Here is a 22,078-nt window from a genome sequence, read left to right as displayed (position 1 = left end):
CTTATTAGTTTCAAGGAAGTCGCTCTACCTCTCACACCTAGGGATGACGGGATTGGTGGGCTCCCAGCCAGCTCAAGCTTCACGTGGCAGGATCGGTAGCATTACAGAAGTGAAGCGGCTGGCCTGATGCCCAGAAGCCCTGAGGGTTGACTGCTTTCGGCCAAGGCCAGGCATCACTGAGGCATCCTGAATGACTCTTGCAGAGCTAAGGCGCCCTTGGCTCACCTCTAGCCAGTAACATCATGGTTGAATGAAAATTTCCGCTCAAGTGATAGAATCTCTCTCAAAGAGTTAAAGTGTCTACTCCATCTTAGAGACCAAGTCCCGCAATCTCGAAGGGCGCTATCTGAAGTCTGGAGAGGACTCATGATTAGCTGCTGATTGGACTGACTGCGTATGAATTGTGGTCTTCGCCAGGGTTTCAGAGGAGTTAATGAATGAGGAGAGGGTATATCCAAAAAGCACCATATCCCCTGTCATCGTGTGGATTCTGACTCACAGAGACCCTGTGGGCCAGCAAAGTGGGTGGTCCCGTCCTTGCCCTTCAGAGCAGTTGGCAGGATTAAAACACTGACCTTGCAGTTAGCAACTCAAGGTCTCACCCAAACACGACCAGGACTCCTGCACAGAGATACTACTGCTGCTGACAGAAGGGACAGGGCGACAAATTTTCTGATGTTTCCAAGGGAAAAAGATGGGGGGCTTTCTACTCCCATAAAGAGTTACAGTCTCTGAAACTCACATGGGCAGTTCTAGCCTCTCAACTCAGAGGGTCACTATGAGTTGGCATTGACTCTATTTGGCTTGTTGGTATTCCAGAGTGAATGTTTTATTAGCAATTTCTATAAAGACTATACTTAAATATCAAGTGACATCGTGAAATACCAATTTATCAAGGGGCAAAATGATAAAAACTCTGTCATGAGTTATGCGGACATCCTTAGATGCAAAAAGTAGATTTTTTTTCTTCTGCATGTCACAATTATTTGAATTGACCCAGTCAGAAACAGTGTGGACAAAATTTACCACCGACAGATTCACAATAAGCTGAAGTCAGTGAACAGTGTTCAACTGGAGTTTGCAAAACATCACAGACGTTCATGTGAAAGCAAAGACAAAAAAATACGAACATTTTAGCCTAAATTTAAGCTACCATGGTCATTAGTTCCAATTAATGCAAATGGCCCACAAAGACAAAATGGAGAAGTTCAAGTGGACAATCACAGAATTATAACATTAAGATTTTAGTAAAATTTACCTGTCATTTCTGTGCCGTGATTGAAGTATAATTGAATCAAGTATGTTAAAAAAAAGCAAAATATAATGTATGCAACTAGAGCAGTAAAAAAGAGAATTATGAGAATTAAGGTATATGTTCTTTTACAAAGATTTTAACCAAGTAAAAAAACTAGTTAGATATTTAAGAAGAAATCATTATGATTTTATCCTTATAAAGATCGTGACAATTTATTGGCCCCAGGTTGTTCCTATTTCATTTGTTACTTATGAAAGATTTAAAAACATTCTTGTATTTTGTATTTAAAACACCTCCAATTCTTAAAAGTACGACAAGGATATGATTCCAAAAGAATTACTCAGTCCATTTAATAGCAATTATCAGAAACTAGTCTCTGGAAAGAGTGAGGGGCACAATTCCCCCCCCCACACGATTTTACTCTGTGATTCATTAACTCGCCTTTCCCCCAGGTATCAGTGAACATATTTCAGATGAGCGAACAATTCCAAGAGGAGACATGTTCTTACTAGTTCTGAAGCATAAATTACATTTGCTTACTCCAGAAAACACACAACGAGAAAGGTGTTTAAACACGACTGTTCTCAGTATTCTGTGCAGGCACGAACCAGAAATAATTTATGTCTCATAAAGTTCCCTAAGTTGTCCAAGTCTATTTACTCAAATGGAGCACCAAGGACCATTGCCTTTTCATTACCATGACAACTGCACACCACAAGCGACCGTGTGTGCTATATATATAGCACTGAGGAGAGAGCGTGCCCTTTTTCCCAGGTAGGTATCTCACAAGTGCAATTTGGATCCTACTAACGATGTTCTCTTATCTTTGCAGCAGCGGCCAATAATAAGCCATCTGAAGCAAAGACTGCATTCTTGCCAAAGCAGCCAGGCCTGCTGGAAAAGATACTTTTCCTTGTAGATGCAAATCTCCATGTTTCCCCAATGAAAAGAGTGGGGTGGGGTGGGGTGGGGTGGGGTGCGGATGGGAATCCCACAGGAGCAGAGGACACCGGGGCAGGGAAGCACACGTCATTCCTAGAGCATTCACAAAGGTTTAGATGATAGGGTCGACACCAAATAAAGGAAGAGTCCCAATATCAAGCTGGCTCTCTTGAGTTTCAGCTAAGGGGTGCAGAAGGGGGGAGCAGAATGTCAATGCCACCATCAGATGCGTAGTAAAGTCAGTGTTACGATTAGCATTGGGAACATGTTTCCTTACTAGGGAAAAAAAAATTCTAATTGCCTAGGATGCTCACAAGAAGTCTTGGTGGCATAGTGATCAGCACCAGGCGTTGGGCTGCTCACTGGAATGTGGGAAGTTCAAAACCAGCCACTTCTCAGAAGAGAGAAATGGCTTGCCACAACAGTAGAGTCCCAGTCTAGGAAACTCGCCGGGAGCAGTTCTAACCTGCTCCTCTAGGGTCGCTATGAGGAGGCTTCGACTCGATGGCAGTGAATTCGGTCATGTTTACTTCCATCCTTTTACTGTAATGGGATAGTAACAATTTAACTTTTGCAGTCTAGCCTAAAATGTGGATGAGAGAAGACCAACAGCCAAGGTATGTGCTCACACTGCAATCTGTGAAGAATCAATCACACGACATGGGCTGTGTTGGTGGCATTGACATATAAATCGTGTAAGGCCAGAGAAGATGGAGAAATGTGACCTTCATCCCCGGGCCCTGGAAGTTTTTTCAAAACCAGCACTAGGTCGCTGGTACCAGTGCACCGTGGAACGAAATCCACAAACTAGCAGAAGGCAGAAGCCTCAAAATGGCAAGCGCTCTTAGATGGCCCAGATCCACACACCAGATAAGAGGAGATGGGGGAACCCCAGCTCCTGACAGGAAACCAACTGTAGAGAAGGAAAGCCACCCCTCTCTTAACCGAAAACCTGGCCGTGAGTTTCCCAAACTAGCGCAGGGTTCTCAGCACTGGCAAAACAGGTGTGGAAGATCATCAATGGCGTCCTAATCTAAGTTAATACTTTGTGAAGAGTGTGCAGGGAGTTTCCAGCTGGAAACGCGGGCAGGAGGAACTAGGGGGCTCCTGGGATCCTCTTCTGTCACGGTTTATGGTTTATTTGTCAAAAAATTAACGTGCCCGGGGCTTTGTGTATTTCCCAGCACAGAGAGCAGTCATCTGTCCCCCCCACCCCACCCCACCATCGCTCACTTCATTGTGCGAGTCTCTTCTTCCTGGCAGGACCGAGAGACTCTGACTTGAGTCGTTTTCAAAGGCAAGCTGCAATGGGAGTTGGCCTCTTTCTTATTACTTCAAGCCATTTAATGCATTTTTCTAAAAAGATGCATTTCAGAGACTACAGCAGGCTCATGTTTATCACTTTTTATAAATATTTTCTTTCACCTGGGATTAGCAGCATCACTGTGAAATTAATATTCACTGAATGAACATGGGCTCTGGGGGACCAGGTTAATGCTCCCTTGATTGATTTATTTTTTGACAGCGCTTTAAACTGAGTAACGAAAAGAATCAGAGCGGCATTGGGGGAGCCTCAGTGAGTCCTTGGAGGTCCTCCTCCCTGTGATGGGGCCGGCGATGGGCGGGCACAGGGGCTGCCGCGTGCTCAAGCATCGCCACTGCAAAGTTGGTACAGACCTGACCTGGCTCCCTGTGCGCAGGGTCACAACATGGCCACCACCATGACAGTGGGGGTCCATAAAGACCCTAAGACCTACAAGAGCATCAGGCCAGTGAGGGGGGAGGGGCTTCTCCACCCAAGACTTCACCTCCCTCTCCCAAGTGCTTACCTCCGTGCAAAGGAGAAGTGGGCGGAGGCACTGGGGGAGAAATTTCGTGGACTATCTTGAGGGCTGTTTCCTGCAGAAAGAGAGACAGGACAGACATTGATCACGTGATTATGTTTTTGCCGCACCATCCACTTCTATAACACGCCTTCCCCCGACGTGGCAGCTTGATCTGAACTGAGGCTATGGGTCCTTCTAGCCCAGCCGTCTGAGCGCACGGTACACAGGGACCGGTGACCTCCTTGCACCCACCAGCACGTCTCCACCGACTTCAGACTCAGGGAGCTCAGTCCTACTGAATAAGAAGCGCACAGAGGGGGTGGGGGGCTGTTAACCTTCATTTCAACCAGCAGAACAGATGGGTCAGCATATGCGTCCATAGTCAGGGTAGGGGCCAGGAGGTGAGGTTTTCTATTTTAAGGCAGCAGCGTGTGTGTGTGTTTTAATTCAGGGCACCTGAATAGAAGCCTGGGGTGTCCAAAAGAGAACACTCCTATTCCAAAGTACACATTTTAAAGATGGATGTGCCAGAACTAGTTGTCAAATACTGCTGAGAACAAAGCACTTGGGGCCTATTTTCAAAATGACATAGCTCTCTCTCAGCGCCAAGTGGCCCAGCAGAATCATCGCCTGCCATCTTGTCCTTGACAATCCCTCCTCTCCCCAACAGCTGGACTGAGTCTGCCCAGGCAGCTCTGGGAAGCCACAGCCACACAGAGGCTGGCGGAGCGCGTCCTCCCTCCACCCCAGTCAGGATGCTGTCTCCCTCCCCAGCCCCAGGGAGCTGCAACACACTGCCTGTAAAGAGGGCAGCTCCTTGGGGGGACTTGTTACTTTCAGGAATTTGACCACTCAACCTGCCACTGATCCTTGAGAAAGCTGGGCAGGCAGCTGGTGAGGGGCAAGTTCAGGGCACACCAGACCACCTTGCTTCCCCCTGCATGCTTAATGAGGCTGGCTGAATTGGTGGTAGGGGTGGGGGAAGGGCAGATGGGGCTGGACATGACTTCAAGTAGGAGAGCTGGGAAGGAGGCAAAGGAATCTGGCGCCTTCTTGAAAAAAAGGGAACAATCAATCTGGAAGGTATGCCCAAGCCTGAACAGCAAGCTAGCTGCCCCATTACAGGTCCCTTAATGAAAGTGACAATTGTAATTAGGTGTGAGGGAGGCATGGCTCCAGTACCTGCATGTAAGGTAAACAATTTATTAGCACGGTGCAAAAAGAATAGACCGACACACTAAGCAGGATCCCTTGAGTGCTACCTTGAGGACTTCCATGATGGCCAATGCTGCACTGAAATTCTTTCAATTAACTTAAGGTTGCAAATGTTATAGTGATGTCTTGGCTGGCTGCTATTAACTTTATGACAGGCAGCACAATCACAGCCATCAAACCGGGAAGCGCTAAGAAGCCCAATTCTTTATGGGAAGAGAATCAAGAAGCATTTTCCCCCTGCTGCAGTGAAATTTATCATGTCTTTGCATCTGCTGTTCCTTTGGGCCCCTGGAGAAACAAATTCAGCTTCTGCCGTCCAGTAATCCCCGGCTCTTTTTGCCCATTTATCTCCACAGCTAAATGAAGTTCTTTCAACCTTTCTCAACGGCCTCCATCTCCACCCACACCTCCACCGGAGCATGGGCATGACTCTTTATCTTTCAAAGCTCTGGATAATTTCAACACGGCTAAATATGTAGTTCCCTAGAGGGAATAATCTAATGCCATAATCTTAAAACAGAGTTTGATTTTGATTTTTTGGGGGGTAGAGGTGGTTGTGGCCCTCACTTAGCTCACAGCCAATAGAGTAAACTGCCAGTAAACTATGAGGGGCAACAAAGCAATTGGCTGCTCCTAGTCATGGAGTTTTGAAAAACTAAAAATCCCTGTTCCCCTACTCACTTGGAATAAAATAAGGAAACTTGGCACCACCTTCTACGCCCTGTGTTCTTTGTATGGAGAACATTATCTGGAATTATAATGACGTCAACTTGTACAATTAGGAAGACTGTATTACATATTTTTCTTTCTGATCTGAAAAGGGGAGGCACAAGGAACGAATTCAATAATGCTAAGCTCTTTCAATTTTTGGAGAGCTTCATGAGTGGTCCCCAGGTGCAGCAGGTTGCAGCATCTTACAATGGAGCGTGAGTTGGGCACGAGTGGAGCAGAGATAGTTACAGAAACACGGTGAATTTAACGCAGCTCTTGAGAAATATATATGTATATGTGTGTATATATGTGCACATGTGTGTGTATTTTCAAGGCTAGCATTAACCATTTTCATCTTTGTATTTGGCCTTCTCATCTGGACAGCTTTTCATCGAAAATGTCCCTTGCTTTCTTCTCCTCTCTTCTTCTGTGGCTGTAAAATCAAGCCAAATCCCTGTACCTTTACCGGCAAGGCTGTGGAGCCATCTGACTAACTGAGGTCTTTGTCTTGTTCCATGTCAGACCGAAAGCTAGATCATCATCATAAGACGAAGAGGAAGAACAAGAAAGACTGGACTGTTGTCCCCAAATGAATTTGCATGAAGGCTCTCTAAGGGGCTACATACAGACTCGAGGACAGAGACCCGAGCTTGACTGGAGGGCAGTTCAACAGGGGAGAAATGGATGGGAGCTCCAAAAGGTGGCAAAAAAGGGAAGAGGGAGAAGTCAAACCCAGCAGGTCAATGGCATGGGGCAAAGCTCTCTTGCAGCAGGGAATATGGGCTGATAAGGCCAGGGCCCCGTGAATTACGTTTGTTGGTGCAAAGGAGTGGGGGTGGACGGGCTCCCAGGTGGCACAGCAATGAACAGTTTTTTGTACTTGGAAGGTCCAAGGCAGGGCCACTCTTGACATTCCTGGCTTCTCACTGAGAAGATGTAGGCCCGCGTTCAAGCAGACACAGTTGGAAGAAAGGCCTGGCAGTCAACTTCTGAAAAATCGGCCTCTAGAAGCCCTATGGAGCGCAGTTCAATTCTCACTCAGATGGACTGGCCACAAGTCAGATGAAGGAGGCAGCAGGCAGCCTTTTAGAAGAGGTGTTTCTAAGCAAGGGAGGCAGAATCAACCCAATGGGAACTAACAACAACCAAAGGATGGGAGTTATCCCTGCAGGGCACAGCGTGGCACGAGTGTGCTAGGTGAACTGAGGCATGGTGAAATCAAGGAAGCAGAACCAAAGTTATTGCCATCAAGTCGATTCCGACTCAGCGATCCTACAGGGCAGATTGGAACTGCTCTTTACAAGGGTAGAAAGCCTCTCTCGCTCCCTTTGGAGTGGCTGGTGGGTTCCAGGCTAGCAGCCCAAGGCTCCGGGAGGCTTAGTCAGGGCTTTTTTGCACAGCAACCCAGCACCGCTGATGATGGATTTGAAATTAGCGGCCCAAAGGGGAGACCTAAAGTGACTGAAGTTTCCGAATGACTGGGGATTTTGAGAGAAAATCAGCCACATGCTGCTAGCCATGGGGGGCAGGGGCAAGGGTGGGGTGAGTGCTCTTGGGGCTGTTTGCTTCCCATAGACAGACCCTTCCTTGGTTCTCCTTAGGGAGCAATTACAAATGAGCAGATAAGAGATGTAGTAGTCAATCTCTGGAACACTTTGTTCTCATTTGAAAGAAGTAAAGAAATCAATCTCTACATTATCAGTCAGTCTCTGAAGAGCTGTTGGTACATCCTTGTGATATGGTGATCAAATAGCGCATATTTTAGAACAGACCAAGTTCAAAAGCAGACGTTACATAGTCTTAACCCAGATGAAGAACTGGGGCCATCTGGTCAGTAGTACGAATGAGAAAGAGAGAATCACAAAGACAGTGCTTCTCCAGGTTGGACAAGGGCGATAGACGGAAACCCGAATCTTGCCCATGACCTTCACTCTGACTCATCCACCCATCTGCAGAGCAATACCTGAGAGGCCCTGAAATGAAAGCAGGTGCCAGTTAATTCTCTGCCCATATGTGCAGCATCGCTTCTAACTCAAATCTGGCTGCTCCCAGGGCTTGGTTGGAGCCTGTCTGTTGGCAGGCTAGGACACTGTATAGACTGCTGGTCTCTCGGCTGACGGTTTCTGACCTGGAAAAGGACAGCCGAGCGGTGGTCGGGCCTTGGGTAGGTAATTAACACCACCGTCCGCTGGAGAGCAGGCAGGGCTCGAGTGTAGGCTGTGTATCAAGACGCTACTTGACCTAACGGCGCTGCACAGGGCGCCTCATTTTAGAGACTGTTGTTAAGAAAGCGATTTCCAGATTAATTGTCTGATTGCTTTGTAATTAGGTTGGAGAAGTCCCGTGTCTTCGCCACAGAGAAGCAAGCTGCAAATCTTTTAAACAGGCATATGCTATGGCCACTACAGGTTCTTAATGCGCTTTTAATAGCTGTCTGCTTGCAAAGTGACGGTTTCTGAGGCTCGGATTCTCTAGCAGGACTGAAGGAACATCAGAATGAATGATGATTGCCTCTCAAAACTCCTGGTGGATCGAAGCCCCCACTTGCATCCTTGTTGTCATTACTTGATGATCCCTTCAATGAGTTGTGACGTTGGCACCCTAACGAGGAGAGCTGGCCTCCTTATCAATGAGGGATTCTTGGCCACGCACAGACAGGCATGGCATCAAAACCTAAAGACAGAACTTTGCAGACTCGAATCTAGAATCGTCCCGTAAGGTGACTGCCGGCGGATAGACTGGCACTCAAATAGGAACCTCAGGCTAAGCAGGCATTGCAGAAATAGCACAAGTCACCACAGATGCTTGCCTTTCTCCCACCGGCCGCAAGCAGGTGATGCAGAAAGTTAGAGCTCTGCCCTCCATTCAAACACCTGTCTCGGAAGCTGGCCCCGCTCCAGGCTGAACAGCAGAATATTAATTAAACTGGGCAGCTGTTTAGACTCTAAGTGGCCAAGAAAAATCCTTGGGTGGCCTTTCGTGGAAAGGAGCCTGGGCAAGCTGTGAAGCGCTGTGAGAAGGCCTTGAGCAGAAGTAGCCTTCCATGCTGGCGTTTTCACGATAATGCACGTTTCACACAATGACTCCAGCCTTTATTAGAATCTGGGCTCTCCGAACCTCTTCTGGGTTTTCCACTTCCTGATGTTTTGATCCTTCCAGAATCTGTCCCACCACTCACTGACATCTCTGTCTGAAGGGCTGCTTCGCTCATCAAACATAGATGAGGCCTCCACTACAGGAGGGATTGCTTCGCTCTATTGTTCACAGGGTGGCTATGAGTCAGAATGGAACGCTACATCCTACGTGGAGAAAGGAGGTCTGGTGGTGGAATGGCTATGAGTTGGGCTACTCGTCACAAGGCCAGCAGTTTGAAACCACCTAGTATTCTGCTGGAGCAAGAGGAGGTTTTCTTCCCCAGTAAAGAACAGCCTTGGAGGCTGTACTACTCTGCTCTTTCGGGTCTCTCTGAGTCAGCGTCGACTCGGCAGCAGTGAGTTTGGTTTACAGAGAGGGAAGATGTGATACGATGCAGACTTTCAGAATGAGCCCTCTAGCTAGTCTCTGACCAATGGACTGCAGGATGGGCAGGGCGGGAGCAGGATATCGGGTAGGCAGCTACCCGCACAGACAAGGTCAGAGGGATGGATGGTTTGGACAGGGTGTTTGCAGAACTAATAGGGCTTTCTAAGGGGGAAAAAAAGTACAGTTCTAGAGTCAGAATTCAGAGCAAAGTGTAAATACTCAGGTAGTGTTTCCATATTTATTTACAGTGGCTCTACTGTAAATGATTTCAAACCTATTGAATCACTATAAAGACATTACTATCATTATCATGATATATAAAATTACATAGAGACATGGTTCTCAAATGTACTATTTACAATAAAATGTTTTTTTTTAAAGTCTGGCATAATTAAGCTAGTATGTTTGTCTTACTGTACCTTCAGAGAAAATAGCATTTCATTTATCTTTCAGGAGCTCATATTATCAGTGCCTAATAATGGGTTTAATAAAGGAGTCAATGGGTGGTCCAAATGGGTTACCAGTCCACTGGTAGTTCAAATCTACCTAGAAGTGCCTCAAAGACAGGCATGCTGAATTGTTTCTGGGAGGCCGTAGCTCTTAAACCCGATGGTGAAATCCTGATTTAGCCCGTGTGGTTGACATGAATGGGAACTGGCAACTACCAGCAACCACTGGTCGAATGGCCCTGAGTGCTATGAGACGCTGAAACCAGTGAAAAGCTAGTGTGTGGCCGTCCAAGATGACACAACTGGTTTCTATTTACCTGGAGCAACCAAAGAAGGCTGTGTCAGCAATAGGAGGAGAAAACAGATGTGGCTAATTATGAGAAGAACTGGATGGGATTCAATGGGTTTTTTTTTTAATCAAGATAGCTGTGGCCCAGGTGGGGACGGAGCATGGTAGTGGGGCAGGAGGAAAGTCAAGGGAGATTGAGGAAGGAGCTGGGAGTCAAGGGGCATTCAAGGAGGTCTAGACAAAGACATGTACATTCAAATATATATATGAGAATGGGGAAATAGATCTATGTGTCTATATTTATAGGTTTAGTAGTAAGGTGGCGGAAGGACCTTGGGCCTCTACTCAAGCACTCCCTCAATGCATGAATACTTTCTTTTATTAAATTTTCACTGTATGATGCTCACTCTCCCGACACAACTGCTGAAGCCAAAGCGGGTGAACAAGTAAATGTGGTGAAGAAAGCTGATGGTGCCCGGCTATCAAAAGAGATAGTGACTGGGGTCTTAAAGGCTTGAAGATAAACAAGCGGCCATCTAGTTCAGAAGCAAGAGAGCCCACATGGAAGAACACACAAACCTGTGTGATCGCGTGGTCCCAAAGGGATCAGTTATCAGGCATCAAAGAACAAAAAAAATCATATCATTGGCTGCACACCTCCATGATACGATTGCCGAAGACAAACGGGTGCATAAGCAAATGTGGCGAAGAAAGCTGATGGTGCCCGGCTATCGAAAGAGATAGTGTCTGGGGTCTTAAAGGCTTGAAGGTAAACAAGCGACCATCTAGCTCAGAAGCAATAAAGCCCACATGGAAGAAGCACACCAGCCTGTGCGATCACGAGGTGCCAAAGGGACCAGGTATAAGGCATCATGCAAAAAAAAAAGAATATATATATATATGTGTGTGTGTGTGTGTATGTATATATATATGTGTGTGTGTGTGTATATATATACCATAGTGAATGAAGGGGGAAGTGCAGAGTGGAGACCCGAGGCCCAAGTGTCGACCACTGGAGATCCCCTCATAGAGGGGTTTAGGAGAGGAGACGGGTCAGTCAGGGTGCGAGGTAGTACCGATGAAGAACACAGCTTTCCCCCAGATCCTGGATGCTTCCTCCCCAACAACTACCATGATCCGAATTCTACCTTGCAGGACTGGATAGGGCAGAGATTGTACACTGGTGCATATGGGAGCTGGAGGCACAGGGAATCCAGGGTGGACGATACCTTCAGGACCAGGGGTGTGAGGGGCGAGGTTGGGAGAGTGGAGGGTAAGTGGGTTGGAAAGGGGGAACTGATTAAAAGGATCCACATGTGACCTCCTCCCTGGGAGATGGACGGCAGAGAAGGGGGGTAAGGGAGACTCCGGATATTTGTCAAGATATGACAAAATAACAATCTGTGGATTATCAAGGGCTCATGAGGGAGGGGGGAGCGGGGAGGGACGGGAAAAAAAAGAGGACCTGATGCAGAGGGCTTAAGTGGAGAGCAAATGCTCTAAGAGTGATTAGGGCAAAGAATGTACGGATGTGCTTTATACAATTGATGTATGTATATGTGTGGATTGTGATAAGAGTTGTATGAGCCCCTAATAAAATGTAAAAAAAAAGAAGAAAAAAAAAGAGAAAATGATTAGGGCAAAGAATGTACAGATGTGATTTATACAATTGATGTATGTATATGTATATGCATGGATTGTGATAAGAGTTGTATGAGGCCCTAATAAAATATTTTCTTAAAAAAAAGAACTGCTGATGAAAAGGGGAAATGCACAAAACAGATTTTCAAATTCTCATAGAATCTATACTTTCTGGAGCCAGGGAGGCAGGATGAATCCCTTAGATGACTGCCTGAAATAATTTTGTGTCTTAAATACCCCCCCCCCCCAAGACTTCTGAAAACTAAACAAATGCTTAGTTTAAGTAGTAATAATACCTGGCCAGAGCATTGAGTTCTTTAAAGAATTATCTATAGGAGATGGCATTGGCGATAGAAACCTCAAAAAAGTAGACAGGAAACTAAGGGGGCAGAGCTTATGTTAATGGGGAGAAATAATATGGAAAAAGAGGTTGAGCATGGCTGCCTACCTATGATCAATGGTGCTGAATTGTAGAGACCTAAACTGTTCAATTGGCATTAGCTCTGCTGTGTATATTTTCAACAATAGCAAAATAAATTATTTTAAAATAGTGCTAATGAAGAGTCTCTAGAGAAGGAAAATTCCATAGGTAATATATTGACATTCTGCCAAAAGTAATTTCCATGTTTTATCTCCTATCACCCCAGGTAAAACAGAGTTGAATATAATGATGTATAAACTAGATTCCATTTCGATTTTCCTCTCATTGATACTCTAAATGCTGATGAGAGATGAACAATGGTTATATGCACCGATAAACAAACAAAAAGTGTATTTCTGTTTGTTTGTTTGTTTATCTGTTTATTCTAACCTAGTCCCTGCCACCCAGCAAAACAGAAGTTGGTTTCCTGTTAGATTAAACAGAGGAACAAGACACAGAGAACTAAATACTTATGAGTGACAGCAGAACCAAGACATCACCAACTCCACAGGTGCTCCCAGGAGCCCACTCTGAACTCTTATTTACACAGGACAACGAAGTTTCCTTAAGCCTAAAACATTACCTACTAAACACACACACGCGGAAACTCGATGACACTATCACGTAGGGAATTTCACATCAGACTCAGTGTACATTTAGTGCTTTCTCAGGAGTGACTGACGAGGTGATAGGGCTGGAAACATGTAAGGAGTAGAAGAGAGGCCCCCAAAGAGGTCAATTTCGGTGTCACAGGATCTCAGAGAGACCTATTGTCTCTATTTCACGAGGCGGTTGCCCTGGCATCTGTGTCCTGCATTCGACGCACTGTGGCGCTGACAGGAATCCCGTGGAGATGTGTTATAATGGGTTCGCCAGAATGTTTTAGCTTTTCATTGACCCTTCCTGATTACTCTGAATTGATGTCACATCTCAAGGTGATCCCGAGTGCAGACTGTTGAATGTCAAGAGTGATGAAGAAAGTTGATTCTTAGTTGTGCATTTTCCTCCCATCGACAGTAATTCATCATGCCAGCAATGGAGACGAGATTGCTTTTACCCTTTGTTTAAAGTTACTGAGTGGCTTTTATAGGATCAGGGAAAGGGAGGTTAGGGCAGAACCACTGTAAGGGAGACTCCTAAATTTCATGCCATTTTGTGATATCTGATGCATTCTATTAGTTGTAGGTAATTAATTAGATTCTATCTGGATAAAAGACTCTGAAGTAAAAAACTAATCTAATGTGTGCATATTTTTTTCTAGCTTACATGGAGGAATTTCAATTGCTTACATAATTAAATACAAGGAATTTCTCTTTTTACCTAGAAGAGGGGTGGAATCTATTAGGAAATTGGTTTTTCTCAGGCTTTTTGCCTCAATTGCTGAGTAATTTCTAGTTAAAGAGGTACTTTCAAATGAAATCCTGCACATCCGTACAACTCACTAAATGGCATCTAAATGCATTTTCTCTGATAAAGCTCTGTCTTTCAGCTCCCCTCATGTAGCTCCTGCTGTCGAGTGCATTTAAGACACGGCAATACTGTAGGACTGCGCTGAGGAGAACTTCCCCTGTGGAATTCCACCGCTAGACACCTTTAAACAATTTACACCACACTTCCCTTTGAATGAATGTTCTCATAAATCTTTAACTTTTTCCATGCTTTGGGCCAGACCGGTAGAAACCAACAGGTGTATCTCACCTGGCCACTGGCAAGCTTTGGGCGGTCCAGCTACTAGTTACCAAAGCAGGATGCAAACCATTGTCGTTGTGGACTGGGCTTGGTCAGTAGACCTAGATCATCCACCTGACCCTCTGGGCTTGGTCCTTTCTCTCACTGACCTCGAATCACAGGACAAGGAACAATATTCTGCGTCAACCCAAACTAACAAGAGCTCTTTGCGTGGTGATCCCAAAATTTAGGTAGGTAAATTATACATCTTTGGGAGAGTGAACAATTTGACAGCTTTTTATCAAGAGCCAGTATGCCAGTCACAGAGATTCGAGGATGAATGATACTTAAGGTTTCCCTCAAGAGATGGTGAAAATGACACTGGCTGGCATGTGGAACAGCGCCAGTTCTGGACATGCTGTTCAGCCAGGACATCGGGTACTACCCAGGAGTTAAGAGTGGCATATTTTTAAAGTTTTTATTAAGCCAGTGCTAAGCAGTTCCACTAGGAAGAATGGGCACCATTTCCTCCCTTTGTCAAATTGATGGACCCTTGGTAGTCTCTGAAGAACGAAGGATGAATCGAGCCATCTCTGACCACAAGGCTCTCAGTCACCAGCAGCAAAGGCAGACCCGGCAGAATACGGTGGGACCCTGCTGCCAGGAAGGTGTTTATACAGGGAAGAAGGCATGACCTTGGAAGGGAGAGCAAGGGAAGCCTTTTGATCTGGGCTGACGGGAAAGGAGTAGATGGAAACAGTAAGGGAAGAAAGCTTACTGAGGAACAAAGAGACAGAAGCCCAAAAGGGAAGAGTGCATTTTTACGGGCTCTGATTTTTTTTTATTTTAAAAGTAATTGTACAGATATGGTGAGGCAAGTTGTGGTTCAGTGGTAGGATTTTGCCATTCATGGGAGAGGTGTGGGTTGGATTCCCAGCCAAATAACTTCCATCAGTGGAGTCTGTATGTTGCTGTGATGCTCAACAGGTTTCAGTGGAACTTCCAGACTGAGACAGACTAGAAATAATGACCTGGCCTACTTCCGACTTTTAGTCAGTGACAACAGTGTATGTATCACACTGGTTTGATTCCCTTGGGGATGAGGTCGCCATGCATTGGAGGATGACTCACTGGCCACTGACAACAATGTCAAAAGTACCTAGTAAAATAATTAACATACTTCAAGAAGATCTACAATGAAGAATAAACATTTCTCTCAACTTTTTACTCCTACGATTCAGTAACATATTGATTACAAACTTACGGTACACTTGACACTACACCAGGCTTTGCACTGACCAGTTCAACCCTTCAGAGGTAACCACTCCTGATAGGGTATGGATTTACTCAGAAATACATGCACATGTATGAGTACCTAGCATATAAATAAACTTTCCCCCCCAAAATAATGCCATGGCAAATAGAATGTTCTATATTTACTGGACATTTTCCCCCTTAGTAATCTATCTAGAAATTCTATATGAGGCCATCTAAATCTTCATCATCATTTGTGAAGATGAATAACATTTCAGATATCAGGTATCAGATTTACCTAATTATTTTCCTATGACTGCACTTTCAGTTTTTTGACAGTTCAGTAAGTATCTTCTGAACATTCACGCGTTTTTAGCCAAGAGCACAATTTCTAGATGCAGATCTGCTGGGTCCAACAGTAGGTACCTTTTTAACCTTGATTCATATGGTAAGTACTATCGTGTTTATAAACATAGTCTCTAAACACTCCACTTGACTTTATCCTTCCACCAGGGGCTGATGAACTGTCATCCCCTCTCAGTCTTGCCAATACTTCAGTCCTCCCAGCATTCTGGCAAGTTGACAGACGACACCATTTCCATAGGTATGTGCTTCGTACTATGAGCGGAGTTGAGCACCTTGTAATATGTTAAGGGGTCCTTCCATATTCCGTTTGGCACAAACTACCTGGTTCGTTGGTATCAGTCTAATCTGCAGAAAAAAACAACACGACTCTTTAAAGTGTTGGAGGCAAAGATGTCCCTTTGAGGACTTAGGCGACCCGAGTGGTGTGGCGTTTCCATCAGCTCACAGGCATGTGCAAGGTGGGCAAAGAATAAGGAAGGCCAAAGAAGAATAAACGATTTTTTTTAACTTTACTAGACAAACAAACAAACAAAGAGCGATTTGAGATTCAAGTCTGCTCTGACTGTACAACATTAATAAAGTAACATGTCTGCATATGGTTCCTTTAGAAAGAGGACACAAACTTCTGTGATTCACATGTTAGAGTTATTCCCCCATTTCCCTCACTCCTAGAGTTCAGAGTCTGGGATTGTTCCATTGGTGGGACTTCTCTCAGGGTGGAGACTGGATCCACTCCTTAGCTGGCTATCATCCTTGAGCTACTAGTGATTAAAATGACAGTGACTTAGACAGTAGTTAATCCTACAGTGGAGACGCTCTGCTATTGGCCTAGGCAGCTGCTTGCGCAGACTTCTAGAATGGATGCCTTCTAATCATGGCACTGGAGAAGGAAACAATATACTGTGGACTTCCAGAAGAAGGACTATAGGAAACATCTAGCCAGATTGCCCTGAAGCAGCCAGAATACTAAGATGGTCTCTCATGAGTCCTTTGGACCTGTTATCAAGAGGGACCATCCTCTGGAGAAGAACATCGTGTCCAGTAAAGCAGCGAGCTGGTGAGAAGAGGAAGGCCCTTACCCAGATGGGCTAACGCAGTGGCTACAAACAGTGAGTTCAAACACAGCCATGAGGCAGGACACTAAGAAGTGTCCTGTCCTGTTGTACATAAGGTTGCTATGAATTGAACTGACTTGATAGTCAGTTAGTATTTTAAATGCATCCTCATCCTCTCCGAGTATTTCAGTGGTTTCTTTTAAAACTTCTTATCGTTTGTCTATATGGGACTTCTCCTTATCTTTTGTCTATATTTACACAGCCCTAGAATAAGCATTGGGCTGCCAGGTGTACCGTCAGTGCCTCAAAAGCACTAGCTACTCCATAGGAGAAGATTGCGCCAAGGCTCCGGTAAACACTGAGTCTTAGAGACCCTCTAGAGGCCGACGACATCGCCTCGATGGAATCGATTCAATAGTAGTGCGGTTGTTTGTTTGTTTTTCCTAAAGGGATTCTTTGGAGTTAGGGTAAAATATCCTCCAGTTTACTTCTTTTCCAAATGACTTCTCAGCTGACTCAAGAGTATGTATGGACTGACTAATCGACATGCTCCTTAACGATTTACACAACACACTTATGAGACGCCAAACAATGTCAAACAGGATTCCAGTGTGCGATCAAGTTTGAGAGCCGCTATTCCAGACTTTGCTAAAGAAAATGAACTTTAGTTTAAGTCAGCCTCTAACCTTCCTGTGTATCGAACGTTTCCAAGGGGCTTTTTAAATTATATATATTGTTGCCAGGTCTGACACTTGAAGTTTCCGATTTAATTGGTCTGGGCCTGGGTGTCCCTTTGTGCTCCATAGGTGATCCGCATGGACAGCCAGGCTTCGGACTCGACAGAACTGCAGAGAGCATGAGAATCCCTGAGAGGATTTCTTAAGTCTGTAGATATGTATTTGCTATGTTCAGGGGGAGCCTGTGGAGGCTGCTGGGCTGATCTGGGATGGCACTTTGTGACCTCTGCCATCACGTGTGTCTGGATAAAATACGGGGTACGTTTCTCTAGCTGAAATAGATCAAGAAGTCCACTTTTTAAAAAGGAATACATGGGCTTCAGTGTCTCAGAGAGGTTTGATAGGAGCGGGCTGCAGAGAGAACTAATCACAGTCCAGTTCTCAGTCTCCTGCCAATGCCTAGAACCAGTGGCGGGGGGGGGGGGGGGGAGGGCTAAGGCAGAGTGCAATGAAAGATGCTGCTGAGCAGCACAGGTTGGTGACTCAGTAGAAGCGACTGCTAATAACTGAGAGAAGAGAATTGGGGAGAATGAATTTGATATTGGATAACAGTGCCACTGAAGTTCTCATAGGACCTCGTCAGATGGAGGCTGCTCTGCAGTAAAGAGAAACAGGCATCTGTCTTCCAGAGAAATGTCCATGGCCAAGGTGAAGCTCTGAGAAAAGCCAGGTCATGCATGCAGAGCAGAGGAACTCGGCCAGGGGATTACAGAGTAACACACAAGGTAACCATGGGTCCCAACCGTTAAAATGCATGAGGAGTAAAACAGAGTGCACAAGAATGAACAAATTGAAAATCAATCGAGACAGTAACTGGATGAAGAGCTTATTGGGGGTATGTCAGGGGAGGTTGGGGGGAAATGGGGAGCAAATAGCAAGTAGTACAAGAAAAAAAATATTCTAATACTGATTGAGGTGATGATTGTACACATCTTAATAGGGCTTTTTATATTAATCATTTTATTTGGGGGGCTCTTACAAAGTTCTTAATAGGACTGAACTACTGAATAGTATGATGTATGAATTATATGACAATAAAACTGTTGGGGGGAAGAATGGCAAACTGAATAAAGTATCAGAGGAAACACAAACAGAGAAATGTTCAAGAAGAATCAATGAAGGTTTCTGGGTGGTGTGTCTAGGTGGTGTAGACGTGACTTGGGGCTCACAAGGACCCCACCTCCCAGAGCTGAAGTACCACTGCAGAGTCTTTTTGGTCATACCCTTTACTGCAGCCAGCCATCAGGACCTCCTCTAGGGAATGCTGAGTGGGTGCCAACCACCAGCCTTCAGATAGCTGCCAAGCACTTAAGCACCAGGGCTCCTTAGGAAACAGTTAACTGGCAGCAAATCCAAGCAGAATCATGCATGCAATGTACTTTATAAAAGATAATAGGATGTAGTGAATGGGACACCCTAGTTTTAGTGGAGGGCTGGGACCAGAGGGCTTTCAAGCGTGAGGCCTCCTCAATGACTCTTGGCCATAGTTAGACCTAAATCAGTGTCCTAAGGTGAACGGAGTCGGAATCACCGGCTCTCTTTAATAAAGACACAAAGATAATGAATGGCCACCATCTATGGTTAATAACTCATGCCAGCTACACTTTTTAAAAGCAAGAGATTTCAAATATGTTCTAATAACTATTGATTTCAGGGCATGATTTTAAAACCTAGTATTAAAAATGAGTGGAAAGTGGGTGAGATAATGCCTACGTGAGGTATTGAACGTTACATTTATAATATAGGGAAACTAGCAAGACAAAATTTCAGTGTTTCCCCTCTAGGCTAAAGAACTTAAGATATGAAAACCTCCGTGAAAATTATTTTACCTAAAATAGCACACACACACACATAAAGGATATTTTCATTCATAAAATATGTCATTATTTTCATCCAGGTAGATGTCCTCCAGGTAGAATATACTAGCATCTGCTCATTGCCACCAAGGGGCTGACTCACAACAAACTAAGGGTATCTTTAGCACTCCTACTGATACTGGGAAGTGATAAGCAGAAAACTGTTTAACTGCTTTAAACCAGAGGCAGATGGTATGGGTGGAAAATATGCGCATGGGATTTTTTCTGGTGAAATGTTTAAAATCCACAGAAATGGAACTGCTCACTTGTAAAAGAACTCCTAAAACATTATTCTCATGGTAATACATACTCATTGCAAAGAACTTGGAAAACCCAGTAAACGATATTAAAAAATTATAATCCTGCCAATGTAATATTGTGATAGCTTTAGTTTACTGAGAACGTGTGCGTAAAAACCATAATCAGTTCTCTGTCTTGATCTCTATATTTTGGGTATAATTATGATTTTCCTCTGCCACAAAAGTTTTCAGAAATGTGACAGATTTTAATGGGTATAAATTATTCCACGTTGCAGAAAGACTACAATTTAACCATGACTCTTCTTACTATTCATTGCACAGGTGACTTGCTCATTTATACGGCTATAAATACTGTTGTGATAAGAATCCTGAACTATATATTCTTCTCCACATCTTTGTAATTCTTTACTTATATGGCATGTCTTGAAGTGCCAATGATGGCTCAAGTCATGTGAACTATTTTAAAGTTCTTGATGTAAAATCTCAAGTGGCTTTTTAAAAAAGATGGGTCATTAACATGAATGTGAGAGAACCAGTTCACTAAACTATCAACAGAATTGACTGTTCTCGTGATTGCTTGAAATGTTTCGCGATCAGGTGAAAACTGGTATCCCGTTATTCTGATTTATATTTATTTAATTAGAGGTTGAAGTTTTCATTTACTTGTCAGTTCTACTTTTGCTTGGCGAAGTGTCCATGTCCTTTGCCTATTCATTTAGCGAGGCTGTAAGGTTTTCTTTTTTAAAGAGCCCTGGTGGAGTAGTGGATTAGGAGGTGAGCTACTATCTTCAAGGTCAGCAGTTCAGGACTACCAGCTGCTCAGCAGGAAAAAGATGAGGCTCTCTGCTCTTGTAACAATTTACAGCCTAGGAAACCAACCCACAGGGGCAATTCTACTCTGCTCTATTTGGTGGAGATGAGTCAGCATTGACTGGATGGTAGTGAGTTTGACTTTTAGAAAGTTTTATCTTACATTCATTGAAAAGAGCTCCTGAGGGCTATTATATTTGCTGCCGGTGTTTTCTGGGTGGTTAGAGTTTTCAATTGGTTTACGGAGTTTTGTTTGTTGTTAATTTATAGTTTTAAATTCAATATAATCCAATGATCTATTTTCCTGAATTATTTCCCCATCATAAATATACCAAATGTCCAACTAAATACTAATTGTGCTTTTCCAGGGCTTACTTTGTACAGGTGGTTTTAAAGCCGTGTGAAATAGCGCGGACGCGCACAGCGAAGCCGGGAGAGCTGGATCCCCACAGGGGGGCTTTGTACACCAGGCCTCGGCATTTCTCCACTTGGCCAGGGTGCCGTCTTACCGCTTTCCTAGTTCTCCTTTTCATTAAAAAGAAATTTGAATTTTCTTCTCTGACAGGCTTCTGCCTCATCTAGGTTCCAGCTGCCGCAGGCCTAGGGGTTGCATGATGGCAGCTAATCTTGAGTGTTTTTCTTGTACGAAGCCAATTTTCCCAATACCACGTGTGGACGAAGCCATTCCTTTATCTGTGGTTTGTGATATCTCTCCCCCACCACATCAGTAATTCCTGCCACGTACGAACAATTCCTTGAGCGGTAGGTTTTAAATCTCAGCTTGGTCAGGTCCAACTCGGTGAGTTTCTGTGACTACTGACAACTACTCACAGGTCCCGGTTGTTCTTTGGAGGCATGAAGCCAAGTTGCTTCAGGGGGCCTTTGCCACACTCAAGACCACAGAGAAGCTTCGAAGCACCTCGTAAGTGGGAAGAGAGCTTTTGCATCTGACAGGCAAGCCGGGCCTTGTCAAGCCCGGGAGGGAGGCACAGCTCAGTGCTGCCCGTTTGGCTGAAGGAAGGCACTGTAAGGAGGCAAATCGCAAATCCACTTTCATGGCCAATGTGCTGGCAAAGGCACCCCTCTTGGGAACAGCAGAGTGACAGCCTGTGGCAGCCTGGGACTTGCCCTCAGATCATTGGCCGTCTTCCGACGTGGTTTGCTCCAATGTTCGCTCTCTGGCCTTCCTGAGGAGCCTGTGGATGGCTCAATAGGAGGCGGCTTCAAAAAGTTCATGGAGGAATTCCAGGGTCTTTTCAATCTATTTTCCCACGAACTTTCTGAAGCCCCTCGTTTACTTTAATAAAATGCCACCCCAGCTTACATTAGACCACGGACTTGGTATTCGCAATGAAGAAGCAAGGGTTAGGAAACAAAACAAAAATCCCCGGGGTCCTGAGTACGACTGGGTTAGAACTGTAATGACTTCATTTGAGGAAAATGAGAAGAGTTAGTCCTCTCCTCCCACGGACGTGGCATGTTTCGCCGCTCACCAAAGGAAGTGTTATTGTTCCTTTACAGCGGTCACTATCGGGGCTCCTGCAAGTTACTTCTAGTGCGGTAGCTCTGTCCTTCTTGAAGGGCTGGGGGTCAGGGAAGCCTGTACGATGCTATCCCTGATCGATTTCCTTCTGTTAATGTTTCTAAATGGTGATGGGTAATATTTGGCTAGTGGCATTAATTTACTAATTTTTGTACAAAATACGCTTAATGACCACTTGTTAATTTTAAGAATTATTCACTTATTTCCCCCTTGGGGGTTTCCCGTTTACTAATGATAGATACCATCTACAAAGTATAG

The 22,078-nt window shown here is 44.7% G+C and overlaps 1 protein-coding gene across 7 annotated transcripts in view; it reads right to left on the bottom strand.

Annotated features, from left to right (window-relative positions):
* The window catches only part of MAST4 (microtubule associated serine/threonine kinase family member 4), a 740,331-nt gene that overhangs the window by 77,311 nt on the left and 640,942 nt on the right, over positions 1–22,078 (bottom strand). For all 7 annotated transcript variants that reach the window (XM_075541112.1, XM_075541113.1, XM_075541114.1 and 4 more), the window contains one exon: positions 4,027–4,096. In XM_075541112.1, coding sequence (XP_075397227.1) covers positions 4,027–4,096 — 70 coding nt within the window. The remainder of the gene's footprint in view (positions 1–4,026; positions 4,097–22,078) is intronic.

Source organism: Tenrec ecaudatus, chromosome 2 (genome assembly GCF_050624435.1).
Source record: "Tenrec ecaudatus isolate mTenEca1 chromosome 2, mTenEca1.hap1, whole genome shotgun sequence".
In the NCBI taxonomy this organism is placed as follows: Eukaryota; Metazoa; Chordata; class Mammalia; order Afrosoricida; family Tenrecidae; genus Tenrec; species Tenrec ecaudatus.
The sequence above is the reverse complement of the archived record's forward strand: the minus strand, read 5'-3'. Positions and strand labels throughout refer to the sequence as shown.